Source organism: Mytilus galloprovincialis, chromosome 7 (assembly GCF_965363235.1).
Source record: "Mytilus galloprovincialis chromosome 7, xbMytGall1.hap1.1, whole genome shotgun sequence".
Taxonomy (NCBI): Eukaryota; Metazoa; Mollusca; class Bivalvia; order Mytilida; family Mytilidae; genus Mytilus; species Mytilus galloprovincialis.
In genome coordinates, this window is record NC_134844.1 from 31,537,460 (window position 1) to 31,555,433 (window position 17,974).

At 31.0% G+C, this 17,974-nt stretch overlaps 2 protein-coding genes across 4 annotated transcripts in view; one reads left to right on the plus strand and one right to left on the minus strand.

The window, feature by feature from the left end:
• Nucleotides 1-11,246, plus strand: part of LOC143084181 (uncharacterized) — a 41,018-nt gene extending 29,772 nt beyond the window's left edge. Inside the window, exons 26-39 of the mRNA XM_076260591.1 lie at nt 216-390; nt 1,003-1,123; nt 1,722-1,929; nt 2,432-2,623; nt 3,679-3,901; nt 4,318-4,615; nt 5,847-5,896; nt 6,928-6,941; nt 7,977-8,066; nt 8,945-8,995; nt 9,289-9,363; nt 9,946-10,020; nt 10,555-10,644; nt 11,078-11,246. Of these exons, the coding sequence (XP_076116706.1) occupies nt 216-390; nt 1,003-1,123; nt 1,722-1,929; nt 2,432-2,623; nt 3,679-3,901; nt 4,318-4,615; nt 5,847-5,896; nt 6,928-6,941; nt 7,977-8,066; nt 8,945-8,995; nt 9,289-9,363; nt 9,946-10,020; nt 10,555-10,644; nt 11,078-11,107 (1,692 nt within the window). The 3' untranslated portion in view covers nt 11,108-11,246. The remainder of the gene's footprint in view (nt 1-215; nt 391-1,002; nt 1,124-1,721; nt 1,930-2,431; nt 2,624-3,678; nt 3,902-4,317; nt 4,616-5,846; nt 5,897-6,927; nt 6,942-7,976; nt 8,067-8,944; nt 8,996-9,288; nt 9,364-9,945; nt 10,021-10,554; nt 10,645-11,077) is intronic.
• Nucleotides 11,247-13,275: 2,029 nt separating this feature from the next.
• Nucleotides 13,276-17,974, minus strand: part of LOC143082757 (signal peptide, CUB and EGF-like domain-containing protein 3) — a 55,030-nt gene continuing 50,331 nt past the window's right edge. For all 3 annotated transcript variants that reach the window (XM_076258599.1, XM_076258597.1, XM_076258600.1), the window contains one exon: nt 13,276-15,377. In XM_076258599.1, the coding sequence (XP_076114714.1) occupies nt 15,234-15,377 (144 nt within the window). In that variant the 3' untranslated portion in view covers nt 13,276-15,233. The remainder of the gene's footprint in view (nt 15,378-17,974) is intronic.

Genomic DNA, 17,974 nt, shown 5'->3' on the forward strand with positions numbered 1-17,974 from the left:
AAAAAAGCAAAAAATGTCCAAACTAGAAGAACGAAGCTTCGTAGACCCTCTTTAAATTATTAATATTAAAACGTATTAGTTGGCATTCATGATGGCAATAATACATGCACCACATCAGATACGAATTATATGTGACAGAAACAATTGATCTTCAGGTGGTATTGTTGTCATCAGACATATATCATGCAATATAATTATTACATACCCTTGTTCAGGTTTGCAATACAAGATCATTGCAACCAAACACCACACATAGAGAGAGACGATTTGCTGAAGGATCTTTCTTCTCAGAAGAAACACAGTTTGTTGTTGCTGTTGTTGATAAGAATGTTTATAACTCACCGCCTGTATTATTGAGTCCTGATATCTTAATAATGGATGAAGATCAAGGTTTGTGTTTTATGTCACCTAGTCTTGTATCAGTGTGAAAAAAGAATCTACATTTCTCCAATTTGTGAATTTTATATGATAGATGCAATAACTGTTAAAAATGGTAAACAAATCGAATTTGGGTTCAATTACTCACTGAAAATACAACAAAAACTTAAGAAGTGGTGCCAATATTCAAGTTGCCACCAAGAGATGACAGTAACATTTGGTTAAACAAAATTGACTTGTAGGTCAATTCACTTTCAACCTTCAATATAAGTATTGATGGTCACGGACCTCGTGTTTTGTTACAATACATTGAAAATTAACGAAATATTGTTTTTTTTAACAGCGGTATACTACTGTTGCCTTTATTTATGATGGAGAAATTAAATTCTTTTTATTGACATACATTTAACATGTTCATTTTATCAAAAGAATAATATAAAATTTGACAAACATTTTAAAACGAGAAAGTTAATGCAACTGATCAGTTTCAAGATACACTCTTTTATAAATAATGGTGTAATGCAGATATAAATGTCTGTATCTTTAGCTCATGTGTTCTAACATTTACAGTGTCCAGTGAAATCATAAAAGGTATTCATTCAACCAATGTATTTTTATATCCAGGCACCATACAATATTCTCTTAGAGCTTTTGATGAAGAAAATGATGTGATTGAGTACTACATTGAACCATCTTTTAATGTATCTGATATAAATGGAACCGTATTTTTAACGAAAACAGGAATGTAAGTTTAGTTTAATGTCAAGTGCATTGATATGTATGTGGACCTTTCATGATCTGTGTCATTGCCATACCCTCTGTATTATGTATCATCTTAACACTATTCAAACGAAAGTAGAACATCATCACCTGGAAAGGTGGTACTGTTAAATGAAATAATTTCCTGATGGAATTGATATTTTGAGAATCAGAAAGTCAAACGAGGCTTATTGCTAGCATGATTTCATTTAGTGCTCTGTTTATAAAATGAACTGAACTGCCGCCCGACAAACAAATGAACAAGATTTTAGCTTATGTATATATAAAACATATTTATTAATGTATATTGATAATATGTTGTTTGTCATATTTGACAGAATTTCCTGGTATCGTTCCAAATTTTAGGAACAAATAATATTATACCATTTCCCATCTCAGCAAAGGAATGAAGTTCAGGTTTTCTGTTCATTTAGTTTACTTTGTATTGTATATCGATAGCTAATCCATATAACAGTAAAAAATTTGTTTCAATTGAATTGATCTACATTTGCGGGCAAAATTTTGAAAGCGAAGTACCTCCATATCACTCGAATACGATGAAAATTGCATTGTTCTGCTTTCAGATTACTTTACACCCCATGTAGAGATTGTACTGGTAACGAACAGATACCAGTTGTATTACAGGAAGTTCAGAGAGATCACTTGATCACTCCTGTTCATAGATTGATTACGTTGACTATCAGTGTTACACAGCTGAATGATCCACCAATTGTCTTTATGACTCAGTATGGACAAAATATTCTCCATGATGACCCAACAGAACCTGTTCTGGTACTTAGTTCTTGTTACAGTAATCAAAATTTAAATAGTGAAGTTAACTATGAAGATCGGTCCAGAGGAAGATAGCAAACATTTAATACCCTATAAATCGATATTTCCCTTCTCCATATGCAGGCACAGCTAAAATTTAATTACATATAAATCTTGTTATAAAATATATTTTAGAGAAGATTGAAATTATTGCTGTAAGAGATTTCAGGTAAAAAATCACTCGATAAATACACGCTTAGTGTAAGTTCGTTCATTTATACGTTAACGATTTAATTTGTCATGCAAATCTAGAAATACATTTGTGCTTTAAAAATTTATTCTGAGGTTATCTGTCTGCATATCAATATATGAACCTGGTGTTTCGAACTTTTAAGAGATAAAACAAAATAAACTTGACATTCTAGCCATCAAATAGAATCTATTTGCGTAAATGACTGTCATACCAAACAAATATCAGTTTATCAAAATATCTAAGTGCTAACAGTGCCATCTTTTTTAATAGGTCTATTTAGAGCAAATGAATGCTTTTAATACAGAAAAATGGTCCAGTGAGTTTTCTGCAACCTTTGGTGCTTATGATATAGAAAAACAGGATTTATTTATATCTGTGTCAGAACCTTTACATGGCAGAATACTGTTATCTAAAACTAAAACATCAGTGCCAGACCTGGAAGCTTGTCCTCTTCACCAAAATGTATGTATTTCAGTATTTTTGAAAACAAAGTCAAGGTATGGAAGTTTTGTTTCAATCAGCTTAAAAAGCATGACAAATGCACCAGTAGTAATCTGGTGTTTAAAAGTCATAAATCGACTGAGAGAAAACAAGTCCAGTGTACAAACTAAAACAGAGGGAAAACATCAACTTTAAGAGGGAAAAAAATCAACAACAGGAATACTAAAGTGCAACAAAATCAAACGCCAGCATACATAGCAACGAACAATTGGATAACAACTGCCATATTCCGGACTTGGTACATTATATGATAAGAAAAAAATGGTGGATTGAACCTGGTTAATTGGCTAGCCAAACTTTCCGTTTTATGGCAATGTTAAAAATATCGACAAATTACAACACTAATGTTCTTGCGTATGTATGTGTTGTAATTTGTCACATAGTATCCGAATTAAAACACAAACATACGTAAGAACATTCATCACAGAAAAAGGCTCAAGCAAACGATAAAATAGTCGACACAACATGCAAATCACAGAACAATAACGAACATCAACTGACTGGTTTTTTTTTCAATTATTCAATTTCTCTTTCAAATATTATTTAGTAATTAAGTTTGATTGTTAAATTGATATTGTAGATTGTAAGGAATACATTCTACAATGATGTCTTTTATATTTGAAAAAATTAAGCATTTGAAACACCATAGCCAAAATAGATAAGAGAAAAATGACGAAAAAAATTGACATACTACATAGAAAACTAGATTCCACTTCATTTGATCTTGGTTTAGTGGTGTCTCATTTGCAATCATACCACATCTTTTTATTTTTTGTAAACTATTAGTTACTTGAATCCCTCCAATACCTTTTGTTTCAGACAGGGAAACCGGAAAGATCAGTAATCCTCGAGTCATCAGTGACACATTTGTGTATTCCTTTCAAGATTTATTAACAATTCATTTCTAGTTATGTGTGCTACATGTTCTTGATTTGAGTCAAACTTGTTTGTTTTAAACAGATATTTTATAACAGTGTATTGTGTTGTAAAACAAATGCAATTCATTATCTTTCCAGTTGACAACTGAACCCTGCGGAAATTTCAGTCATGATTTACCTCATGACAAAGATACATTGTCCTGGATTTATGCTAATATTACATATAAACAGAATATGTCATCATCCGGGAATGATTTTGTAAAGATCCATATAACAGATAATTTGAATGCAACCTCTACTGTGATAACCATCCAATTTGTTCTAATGGAATCTCCATGTCAAAAGAAAGGAGTTTGTACACGTATGTGCATTAGTAACCATAATCGTTTTTCAAAACTAAATAAATATTTTTAATAAATAAAGACTGGAAAACCATTTAAAATAGGTTGAATTGCTATACGTACATCCCTTGTTCACTTTACATGTTAACTTTTCGTCTAGCAAATATCGACTGCTCGTTTATTTGTTAATTTTCTCCTGCCAATAGTGATTTGACGTCATTTTGCTTTCTCAATGTTAGATTTTTCTTGCTTATCTTAGTTTCTCAGTTAATAGCCGGACCCAGTTCAAAAAAGTGTAAGATACCTGTGTTCATAAAGCTCACAAGATATATGAGTATGTCTACACTTGCATACTTTTAAACATCTCTTTTAGCCTAAATATAGTTGCTCAATTATTGTAGTTTTTATCATAATGACTAGTTTCTGTCTCTTTCAGCCAAGAGAAATTACCCATGTAGGAGTGTACATAGAGCAGTTGACTTTGATAAGAACTATATATGTACATGTACTCCAGGCTACACTGGGAAATACTGTACAGATGAGATTGATGAGTGTCAAAGTTCACCATGTATTCCACCCTATGTGTGTTATGATGTTTTGAACGGATATTACTGTGATTGTCCAGTCGATGATCCTAACTGTGTACTTCGTGCTTGGGCAATATCCCTGATAATTCTAGCAGTATTAATTGTAGTTATTTGCATTATACTTGGATCAATTCTGCTTAGAAGAAGGTAAACTTATTTTACGCAAGTATTGAACACAATAATTCCTTCAAAATTTTACCAAAATCTCGGTTTTTGACATATTTGGGGTGCACATTTTAAGGCTTTATAAAAAAAAAATCTACACAATGTATGACATTTGTTTGTTTTTCATTCGTTTGATATGTTAAGATTTATAGGTTTTGCCATTGAAAATGATAATGTTAAAGTAACATTTCAAGATCTTTACATTTCACGACATAGAAGAAAATTGCAAATTTTATGCACCGTTTATCTTTATTTCGTTGACTGAACAATGATCACAACAAAATAACAACAATCCTTATTAAGAGAAGTTTCCTTATATCGAGTAGTGAACACTGTTAGTCTATTGGAAGGATTAACCATTCAAGCCGAATGAGTTTGTTAATAAGCACTTGTTGTGTAAGGTTGTTAAAATTTTCTGAGTTTAAATATGTAATTCTTTAAAATTCTGAGTTCAACTTACACCATTAGAATATACTTGAATTTATAATACAGTCCTTGAGGTCATAATCATTTCAAGCACGATTGTTGTAAATAGACTAAGAAAGCAAAAAAAATTAGAAAAAATACTGGAATTTCAAGCAAAATTTTTTTCCAAGAACTAAGACTGAGTAAACCTTGAAAATATGTTGGTTAAATAGCATGTGCAAATCAAAGAGTCAATTTTATATGGGAAATTTTTTGAAAATTGATTTTCTTATCGTCTGTGAATGATTTTTCTGAAAGAAATAAAGGCAACAGAAGTATACCGTTATTCAAAGTTATGAATGGATTGATTAAAAATAAATCCTGTTTACAAACTGATATGGAAAAAAAAAATTGCATAAAATCAACCCTTATTGACATATTGTAAATCAGGCGCATATAACACCATAGGTATGATATCATGACATCCTGATAAGAAAGAAAAAGTATTTGGTTTTGGTGTACAATAATATGAATAAAGACTTGAAAAAATAGAGTTTTAACAATAACTTCTTTGTAATGTTTGTGTTTTGTTGCAAATCTATTAAAAATGCTTTTTGTATGTTTGTGACCGTGTCAGTTCTCATTAAATATAGAATTGATAAAATATTGCAATCAATTAAAAGTTATATTATATTCGATGGATTTTTGGGGTTTTTTTTTCTCAATTTATTAAAAATGTGCTTCTTTGGGAATATCAAATATATATGTATTATATAATTATTAACTATATATATCGTTTTTGTTAAAGATTTTTCAAGAAGAAAGAACCTTTTCTCCTGTCTTGGAGATTTAGAGAGGGTAAGTTATTAAAACTTCACTGACAGTAATTCATATTACAATCAAGTCTGGTTACACTTTATAGAAACTGAAACTCTACATATTTACGGTTTCTTGATGTAAATCTTAGTTCCAATGAAAGAATAAACATCGAAACAAATAGAATATGCAAAACAATCAAACTTTTCTTTAGCATTCAGTTGTATAATGGCTTAAAGTTTGTAAGAGGTTTGCACTACAAATGCTGCTATTGTCTTGACAAAGATTCAAATTCTAAAAGACAAATATATTCACAAAATATACCATTAGTATTGCAGCAATGTAAATAACAATTTCTTTTGTTAACAAACAATACAAAAGATACTTGCAAACAAAATATAATCTAATTTGGTGCATATTTTTCTTGCATTTGGTGTTAACCATCTGGTTTTTATGCCCCACCTACGATAGTAGAGGGGCATTATGTTTTCTGGTCTGTGCGTCCGTTCGTCCGTCCGTCTGTTCGTTCGTCCGTCCGTCTGTCCCGCTTCAGGTTAAAGTTTTTGGTCAAGGTAGTTTTTGATGAAGTTGAAGTCCAATCAACTTGAAACTTAGTATACATGTGTCCTATGATATGATCTTTCTAATTTAAATGCCAAATTAGAGTTTTCACCCCAATTTTACGGTTCACTGAACATAGAAAATGATAGTGCAAATTTCAGGTTAAAGTTTTTGGTTAAGATAGTTTTTGATAAAGTAGAAGTCCAATCAACTTGAAACTTAGTATACATGTTCCCTTTGATAAGATCATTCTAATTTTAATGCCAAATTAGAGAATTTATTCCAATTTCACGGTCCACTAAACATAGAAAATGGTAGTGCGAGTGGGGCATCCGTGTACTGTGGACACATTCTTGTTTATCCTCATTTGTTTCTATTATAGTGAGATTACATATGGATTGTAAAGTCAATTTGTAATTTTAAAAAAGGGGTATACTGCCTTATTCAAAGGTTTTTGATTTTTAAATTAAATTTATTTAGTGAATGTCATTTTTATAAACGTTTCGTTTCAGACAAGGATGGGAAGGTAAGCATATTGTTAAATCGTTAACAAATAATTAGAAAGTGGCACACTACTTATTTTCATTTCCACATTTTGTTAACCAAATAGAATAGAATTGAAAGACAGATTGAACAACAATTTAAGTTGTGTCCCCGTCATTATCGAAATGTATATAATTGCCAATTTGTCAGACATAGAACCTAAGTAATATTTTCAGTTTTTATTAAAAATAAAATGTTCCCATTTATTTCAAATGTTCATATATTGAAACTTTGCTACTGCTTAGTCTGAATTGTTTAAGAAATATATCTCGTTTTTGTTTTTGTTTTTTTAACTCAATATTTTTTGTCAGCATAGTTTTAATAAAGGTATCAGTTCCTGCTATTTGTGTCTTTTTCGTAACAGCTTTTAATCTTAGCTGCTTGATAATTTCAAGTTTTGTTTCCATTAGAAATACAATATGAAATATACTAAACACTTAAGTGGATTTACGTGAGCATGTGTTCACATTCCATTATATGTTCTTAATGTAAAAGTGTATGCATATCTGTAGGTCGTCAATCAGGATTTCTTTTGATTGATTTTTATCAATTTGATATTAATTCATTAACTGCAATCTTTATATATCTAACATTGACGTATATCCGCAAAAACCAATAAAATAAACCCGTGTGTTTTTTAAATGATAAGGGAAGACTTATTTCCCGTAATGTAAAAAAGCATATTAATAATACGAGGTTAAAAACCTGAGCTCTTGCTATGTCACAGCGAAAGCTTCCTATTTTTATCAAAATTAAAAGTGTGTTTGTGCAACAAAAACATGGAATGCTCAAATAATACCCTCCAAATTTAATAGGGCCTAATGGCTACATTTCTTAAATGCATCTCATCCTTCACATTTAATGTAACACTAAGAAGAGAGACATTTGGGTTCTAATAAATTGAATTTTGTACAAAATACCTTATACAAATCAGCTATAATCGACAAAATGAACGCAAATAAGTTAACATGTGTTCAGATTGAATGTAAATGGTCTCTACTTTCCTCAAATATTTTAGGATTATGATACTGAGAGCCAACTTAGTGACCACGAAATCTTTTTAAGAAACCTCCTAGCTAGGGAAGATATCCCATTTGCAGATCAAAAGGTCAGTTTTTATTTTTGTGAAAGAATGAACGGGAGTGATATATCAACCAATTCACATGATTGAATTTTAAATGATTTTGTTTCCAAACTGCATTTGGATTAGTGCCAACACCGTCAGTTTCTAGAAAAGAATATGAAATATGAACAGATTCCCATATGATTATATCTAAATAAAACATTGCTTATCTTTAAATAGCTACTATGCATTGTACCTGCTAAAAATTGTAATAAATTCAAATCCATCTTTAGCACATGCACAGTATAAAAACAAGTAAATGAGTCCACTTTCCACCAAAGTAAAAAACGAAGTAGATTTAAGCAATTATAGGCAATCGGACGACCTTCAACGATGAGAAATGCATACATTATATTCCACTATAAAAGGTTTTGACTAAAGACTTTATTTATATTAAAACAATTTACGAACAAAAAATATGCCAGATATAAACCAATAACAACCACTAAATACAGGTTGGCACATAAAGAATGTGGAAGGGTTTAGCGTGTTCGTTAATGCTCAAGCTTATACAATGGGAACGAGGCTATAACATTTCTTAGATTAAAACAATAGACATGATGCACCAGCATAAAGGTACTTGAAGTTACTGAAAGCTATATCAAAGACAAATACAATTAATAAATAAATCATGTTCTTTTTTTACTAAGGAATAGGACTATTCGGGGAAATTATAGACAACTTCAGATTTTTTTTTATGAAAACCTTGCACACGTATAAGAAGAAGTCTGTCAGCAATTATTTATCATGATGTTTTGAAGACCTGAAGGGGAACACAGAGTGTATCTTACTTGTTTTTTCAATAGATAAAACTACAAAAACATTTGTTATTTCTTAAATCCAGTTATTTTTTCATGTTACAGAATGTTGATACAGAGAGTAGATTGAGTGACCACGAAACTGTTTCATTTGAGGTATTAAATCACTTTTGGTTAAACTTGTTTACTAAGATAAATTTGTCACCTGGGATATCATGATGAAGTCTGCAAATGAAAGTTAATCATAAATTGATAATGGTATTAGGAAGTAATAAATAAAAGAAAATATATAATTCCACTTACGTAAGTTGAATTATATCAACTGATATTTCTAAAGCACATCATAAATTATGATGAAGACTTCGTATATATATATATATAATTTATCAATACAAATTAATATGTCTACACATAAGAGTTCAAATGTTTGCCTTCTTTTAATGTTACAGGATGCTGATATAGAGAGCAAACTGAGAGATGAAGAAATGTGTTCTAGAAGCATCCTAGCCATGGATGATCAAAATGTCAGTGGTGATCTTTGAATTATTTAAACTGTAGAGAAAATATAAATTAATTCACGAATTGCATTTGATGTAAGCCAAATAAATGTCCTTGTCTGTTTCCAAACTGTCCATGAATAATGTTTTCTGACATACCACAAAGGCCTCAAATATGCAATATAGAGAAATGATTTGTGATCTTTTAATGCTTTACCGAAAATTTAAAAATGGCAGCCATATAGCCATCACGATTGACTCTTTTTTAAACTTCACTACATAACATTAAGTTATAATTGACAAAGTTAAATTAAATATGTTACTTTGAATTAAAATAAAAACTGTTGTAATTACAATTGTTGTACAATACGGAAACATTTTAGAGTAATTATTAAGATTTTAGAGTATTTACTGGGATTTTAGAGTATTTACTGGGATTTCGTGAAGTGCAATTTTCAAATAACATGAATAATGCTTTCAAAATTTAAATAACAAGTTATTACCTATCGTGCTGGAATTTTCGTAATACTGAAAAAAATAATTAAAACAACAGTTATATGTGAACAAGGATCATGTGTAAATGTTCATTAATTTCATCTCTTGTTTCAGGATGTTGATACAGAGAGCAAACTGAGTGACAATGAAAGTTTTTCAAGAAACCTTCTAGTCAGGGAAGATGAACAGGTCAATCACTATTTTTAAGTGAAATAAATGGTAGCAAAAAAACTTACAAAAAAACACAAATAATTAATTATAGAAATTAATCAACACTTTGTAATACTGTCCATGAACATGATAAATGATGCTACATGTAACTGTCAACATCAACGTTTTTAGTGTCAAATATACAGTATGAACTCTCAAAGTCTATCTACTGTCCATAAACAACTTGTACAAACTAAATGACTAGTAAAGAAATGTATTTGTTTATGTTTTCTTGATCCAAGAAAAACGTAATTCTATTTTGGTTTAATACATGTTTATTACATTTTTTTTTATCTTAATCAAGATTATATGTTGATGCCTGTTGAAAAAAAATAAATAGGTTGAGTAATGTAATTAATACGAGAGAGATGTTAAATTTCTGAACGATTATGGTAAGAACAATTTTTTTCCAGCTTTAAACAGCAATACTTAAAATTGATTAAAATAACCTACTTAACGGAAATAAGTAAAAATGCGGGGTTGGAATATTTTTAATATTTATTTGATTTACAGGATATTGATGCAGATAGTATAACAAGTGACCATGAACGATTTTTGAGATACCTACTTGCTAGAGAAGATATCCCATATGCAGATCAAAAGGTTAGTGTTTCTTCAAACGAATTGGTTATAATTTATCCAATATTACAATTTATCCAATAAATTCCATTTCATTAATGCCGAAAATATAGGACAAGGATGTTTATTCTAAAGCTGAAAGATATAATTTATGAAATACAAATTCAAATTTGTTCTTAATTATTGCAGCTACATCCCAACTTTTTAAATGAACACAGAGGTATTTGTCCTCTTTATAAAAAGAAAACAATATGTAAATGATTATAATACAAACAAACTTTTCATAAATGAACAAATTTGTCAGAGGTGTAGCACATGTGTTGCTTTTGTAATTGCAGGTCTTCAACACTAAGCTAAAGTAACGGCAATGACCACCATAGTGATATAGAAAATCCACATTTTTATTTACTCCATTTGTGTACTCATTTTTCATTTCTTTTTAATTTCATTTTCACAGGGTGACATTGAACTTGTCAACCGATTTTGAGTACAGGAGAAAACAAAGACGTTAAAGATGAATAAAGTAGTGGCGCTCTGAACTCTATACCTGTTTCTTTTACTACATATTGTAAAACTATATACTATAGACATATTTATAAGCATTGTAAATAAATAGCTTGATTTCACTTCTTGTAGCTTTACTATTATTTGGGGGAATGCAGATCGAAGTTTATTTCTGGTTAATGCTACTAGTATCATGTTAAAATCGTAATTTTAATGTTTTGAAATTCTGTAGTTATATCAAGTATATACATTATAAAGTCATTTATATAAATTTACTGTTTGCAAAAGTATGATACTAAAGATGTTCTTACCCCAGGTAGAAACCCTTAGCTGTATTGGGCACAACTTTTTTTGATCTTTTGGACCTCAGTGCTCCTCATTTTTGTACTTGTTTTGGCTTTTGGTTTAACTTTTGTTATCTGAGCGTCACTGATAAGTCTTGTGTAGACAAAACGCGCGTCTGACGTATTAAATTATAAACCTGGGACTTTTTGATTGCTATTATTTGTGCGTTTCTCTGTCCTATATGTTCTCCCATTTATTTGTATTGTAGTCCTGTCATGTAATGTTGTCATTGTAATGTTCACGTTATATTTAACATTGCCATAAAAGCGGGAGATTTGGCCAGCCAAAAAAACAGGTTCAACTCACCTTTTTTTCCTTTAAAAGTCCTGTACCAAGTCAGGAAAATGGCCATTGCTATATTATAGTTCGTTTCTGTGTGTGCTACATGTTAGTGTTGTGTTTCTGTTGTGTCGTAGTTCTCTTCTTATATTCGATGTGTTTCCCTCAGTTTTAGTTTGTGACCCGGATTATTTTTTTATCAATCGATTTATGAATTTCGAACAGCGGTATACTACTGTTGCCTTTATTTGAAACAAAAGAGATTTATTAGTTATGATATATTTGGAAAATGGAAATGAATGTTCATATTGTTATCCCTTGTTGATCTATATTTCATTTAATTATGTTTTGTAAACCTTTATATGTTATGCCTTCATGCTATACATATATGTAACTGACATAAAAACTAAACTTTAACTGCATCCGGATTTATAAAACTTTGCTGGAAGTTAACAATGTTCAAAACTAAAATGAGATAATAACAAAATAACAAAAAAAAAATAACAAACAGATCAGACAACTACTTTAGTACTTATAGATCTAAAACGCATCCACTGTCACTATTGAGATTAGATACAGATACATTGTATTAGTCAACCAATTTGTGACAGTGAAGCATAAGAACTTGTAAAGTGTGGATTTCAGACGTTGTTTCTGTCAAATCTATTTGGAAAGTGTGTAGAAATAATGTAAAATAACTAACAAACATACCGAACTCCAAAGACCATTCTCACTTGTATGGCTTGTAGCATACAATTCAAATGAATCCAAAATACAATGTGTGAACTAAACGAACAGACATTATAGGTAATTACGTCAAAACTAGGGGTTCAACATTCAACATTGTGTTATAATCTTCATCTTTATTAAAAAAAAACAAATATTTCAACTAAGAAAACCAAAATGATGAAGACATAAGCCAAAATGAAAGACAATAATACAAAAAATGAAAAAGCATAATAACACAATGCAAGCCTGTATAAGTACTGAACCGCTAAAACAATATAAAGACCAAATAGTAAAGATAAATAATTTACGAATACAGTGATAAAGGAACACTATTACACATAATTAAGATTATAAACAACGTCAGTACCTAGAATATATACACTAAGACCATCATGTATTATTTGTAAAGTTGAATATTTATCAACAAGGTCTTGGTATCTTCCGATGATCTCCTAGAGAGCACACCATTGACAATTAAGTCCGTACATGCACACGCGAAATGTTAACCTTGACATATATCAAGTAGAAGATATGTTAATGCTGAGAACTGGAAAGTTATATTTAAATCAACATTTTTTAGATGTAATTATTAGCCCCATTGTGTGGCCTTCATAATTTTAAACAGTTTTATCTGTGTTCTGGTCATGGTTTAGGCATTCTCTAGATATTGGAATGAATTGGCTAGAATAAAGTTATCTTTCATAAGGGTTTTTTTTCGGCTCCATTATTTACTTCCTGTATTTAAAAATCAACCATAAAACAAAAAAATGTCATATATAGCGAAATAATTGACAAAGGAAGATTTAGACATTTATTGACAAAATATACAAGAATAGGACAATAACTGAAAATAATCTACAAAAATTGTACAACTGAACATAGTGTTTACAGCATTTCTGTTGATGTATAATACACACGTGTAAGCAAAGTCATATTCACAATAGCATTGGGATAAACCGAACGCAGGGGAATCTAGCTTGACCAATATTTAATCATATTGTTCTTAGATTCAAAGCATCATTTACATTGACGGTGTTTTTTGGCAAATTAAAATTGCATATAAAGTTAATATATCTTTTTACTATTGTACTTTGTTTATCCTACCAATGCGTTGTATACACCTATTCAGATCAGTCGGCATTCGTATTCATTAAGAGAGCCGTGGTGTAGTGGTTAGGGCATCGGACTACTAACACAAAGGTTCCTGGTTCGATTCCCGTTCCGGGATGAAATTTCAGGGACTGAATTTTCGGCTCTCCCTTTACACCATTTGCGCGTATGGTCTTGAGGAAACGATGATAGTCCGTCGGAAGGGGACGATAAATGGCTGACCCGTGTTAAGAGAGAGCAATATCTCTTGCACGTTAAAGACACCCTTGTAGATTTCGAAAAAGAGCAGGCTTATGCCGCTACAAATCAGCACTCGCACCCGCAAAGTGGAAAGGGATTAATATAGGTTGCAAAACTTGTTTACCAATCCATTATAAATGAATATGTTTAAACTAATTCGTATTCATCGGTCTGTTTTATAAAAAAAAACAATGAGTGATACAAATTTAGCAATATAGCTAATTGTTATAAAGAACCCGCAATTTCGCAAAGTTGTATTGCTAATAAATAATTATTTCAGAGATAATATTTTAAAGTCAGGACCCGATAACATTAAAGAAAACACACGGTTAGCAATTTTATATTGTTAAAGTTTGACCCCTTCTACATTTAACGAATAGAACAAATATAAATCAAATGTTTTTGGCATTTGCTGTTTGGATAACATCATCACCCTAACAATGAACCTAATATAAAAATTATCTTCATTTTAACAGTGCATTAATTTGTTCAGAGTTAATTGTGACTATTAAGTATGGTAGGAATGAAGTTGCCCTCAACGAAGTCTCTATTCAACAGGTTGTGTAGCTTCTTGGAAACATTGTTTACATTAACTGTGATAGCACAACAACATTTGTATTACTTTTACTTTTATAGCACAAAAACATTTATTTTATTACAACATATTTATAACTTAAAAACACACATTTAAAAGCCTTTATATTTTTTATATTTCTATATTGATTTAAAGATGGATACTCGACCATTAAATAAAACTAATTCCTACACTTGAGTTTACTCAATTTCTTTTTTTCGTGAAATCTTAATTTTTGTTTCTGTTGTTTTGTATTTTTGATATCAAGGTATCGTTTTGGTTGACTGCATATCATATATAACTAGCAGAAAGGAGTATGCTGACGAAATTTATAGCCGATTATAATTATACATTTTAATTTCAAGTAAGATCAGTGCCAAGTATGTGCAAAAGTTTGTTTTCTCAGCACTAGGGTTAGAAATAAGTTTGTATTTTCAGCACATGTAATCAGAAGCATTTTCAACGAAGTAAATACCATTCAATTTAGGTTCAGTGAACACAATGAATCATGGTGACAAAGTGACCGGGATGTATAATTGAGAATCGTATTTACAAGTTGTTTGACAACTATCAATATTTTAAATGCAAATTGACCAATATATCTATGTACATAATTCTAGTATCATCATACAATATGTACAAACGCACAAATCCGGTCCAACAGCATCACTCTTTTGAACTAGCGAGATGGATCCTTTGAGTATAAAGTACACATGGTGTCACTTTGTCAATCATATATGGAAAGCGTTTGTAGTCCGTCAGTGTCTGCCACTGCTTTGAAGAACTATAACAATGACACAATGTCAGAACTTTTTCATTACCCCACGTCTAGTCATGAGGAAAAGAATCTTCTCACTTTAGAAGTCAATAGTTTAATAAAAGACTGTGGCATAAGTGTATGCGATACATTTGCATACTTAAAATAATTCAATGGCTGTGCTATCACTTCCATCAACGCATTCAACAGTTTCCTGTCCTGAAAAATAAGGTTTATAAAATATGAAGAGTTTATTGAAAACAAACTTTAACAGGTCGGGACCACTACCTTATATGGAAATGCATAAATTAGCATACTTATGTTCTCGCACATGTAATTGTTTATTTACATGTGACGCAATTTATTTTTACCTAGGTTTTTGACCAATCCACTAAATGAGTCACAATGCATGATGGACTACTACGTGTTTACAATCAACTAACAACACGTGTTATTTACTGAAATACAACACATTTTTTCGTGCAATGCGGGATTCACAATTTCGCTTAGTTTTTTATTTTGTGTATCCTCATTTATAGTTCGTGATATAAAGCATTACTTCCATGCTCAGATTAACGAAGAGTTGTTTCTATGCGAAGAAAAAAGGGTTTGAATTACCTGAAATATAGCCATTAACATGTTTGATGATGGCAGAGAGATTTCATGTATTTGTCCACCAGAAGCAACGAAACAACAGCGAAAAAACACAATTACCCAGGAGACAAACTTACTGGTATAAAGTAAGCCGTCGATAACAGCCGGTGCTGATATTCAAGAGTACAGCAATGTTCGTATAGATAATTAAAGGCAAATCCTTGAATTTTGTGTTCGTAAAAAAGGCGAAGAAATATTTACATACATGGCAGTGTTAACAAAATCTATAAGTATTTTTGTTGGTCACATTTTAGTATATGGGACTTCCAAACTGTTCCCTTTTTTTAAGGTAGTGAAGTCAGCAACTGTAGTTTCAGTTTGTTCGTTTTTTAACGGTCTCGGACATTTGGAAAACTGAATAAAATCATTACAGCTGATTTCTTAAACCTGCAAAGTAAAACTTTGGTTTGCTTGCTTGCTTTGTTTGTATAGTTGTTTATACAAGCTTTGAAAATAAGATTGACATCTATAAACAATATATATATAGGCATAGTTTAACTTGTATATTTTATATGTTGTACAATATACAAACAAAACAAGCAAGCTAACCAAAGTTTTGCTCCACATGCATTAGGAAATAAGCTGTAATGATTTTATCCATATGTATGTGCGACAAGGTGGAAAATTTGATATGTTTTGTGAAAATTGCAGCGTTGGATCTATAATAAAAAAGAAGATGTGGTATGATTGCCAATGAGACAGCTGTCCACAAGAGACCAAAATGACACAGAAATTAACATTTATAGATCACCGTATGGTCTTCAACAATGAGCAAAGCCCATACCGCATAGTCAGCTATAAAAGTCCCCGATATGACAATGTAAAACAATTCAAACGAGAAAACTAACGGCCTTAATTATATAAAAAAAAATGAACGAAAAACAAATATGTAACACATAAACAAACGACAACCACTGAAATACACTGTTAGGCTCCTATACAATATATTTTTTTTTTGATGGGATAGATTTCTTGTCCTTTTATATATTTAATTGGGCCGGTTTTTTTTTTGGTTTTTTTGTTGTTGTTTGGATTGTTTTACACAAGTAATTTTTGGGTCATTAATAGCTTACTTTTCAGCATTGGACATATGACTGCTTACTTTACTAAAGTATGTCTTTGTTGAAAAGATGTCTCATTTGGCATTCATACCTCATCTTCTTATTTCTATATACAAAATACGTTTTAGAAAAAAAATAATAGGTAATACGACACCCACTATGATCCAGAGACTTTTAATATTGGAGATATTTTACATATGTCAACAGGACAGCAGCCGAACGATAAAAAAAACCTCTGAGGTATATTTTGTGATAAAAATAGCAACAAACGGATATTATCGATGGATGAAACTATAAAAAATGTATTGAGCTATATACCGTACCCGCTCAGTGGCGGATCCAGGGGGGCGGGGGTTCTGGGGGATGGACCCCCTTTTTTTGGACGATCAGTACATTTGAATGGGGACATGTAGTTGGAACCCCCTCCCCTTTTGTCCAGGGTTAGGACCCCCCCTTTTTTAAATGGCTGGACTCGCCCCTGTCGCTTTCATAACACTTCTTTTTAGCATACTGAATATTATGATGTTCTTACTATTAGTTCAGGTTCTGATAAAAAAAATTACATATTCAGTACAGAAAGAAGTGTTTCAATTAAAGTTTCGTATTTTTCTAGGCAGAAATGATTTTGCAATGCCATATTATACAGGTTTAAAAGAGCTCAAATGATTTTCTAACTGGACAGTGGTCACTTCATTGGATATTTCACTGTGTCATGTCGTGAAATTAATGCAGGTTCAATTCATAACAATGCACAAAACTGGTTCAACTACTTTTGCAAGGCGAAAAAGAAAGTCGAATCGTGAAGCCAATAAACAATATTTTTTTAATCTGAGCATGCAAATTGAAGATTACGTTATATATTTTACATTAAATATATTTGCAGAATAAAAACTTTGGTAATGAGAGTCCCAGACAATATATTAATTGACTGTTTTCCCACTAATTCCACGTGTCTTAAGTAGTAGTTTACTCGTAGTAGCCCACAATGCATTGTAGTTCATTGAGGCGATTGGTCAGTTTTTCAAGGTCATATTGGCCTTGTGTTTTGGAAATTACTATGCAAATATATTCTGACGTCAGAAAATCTAGAGTTCTCGACCT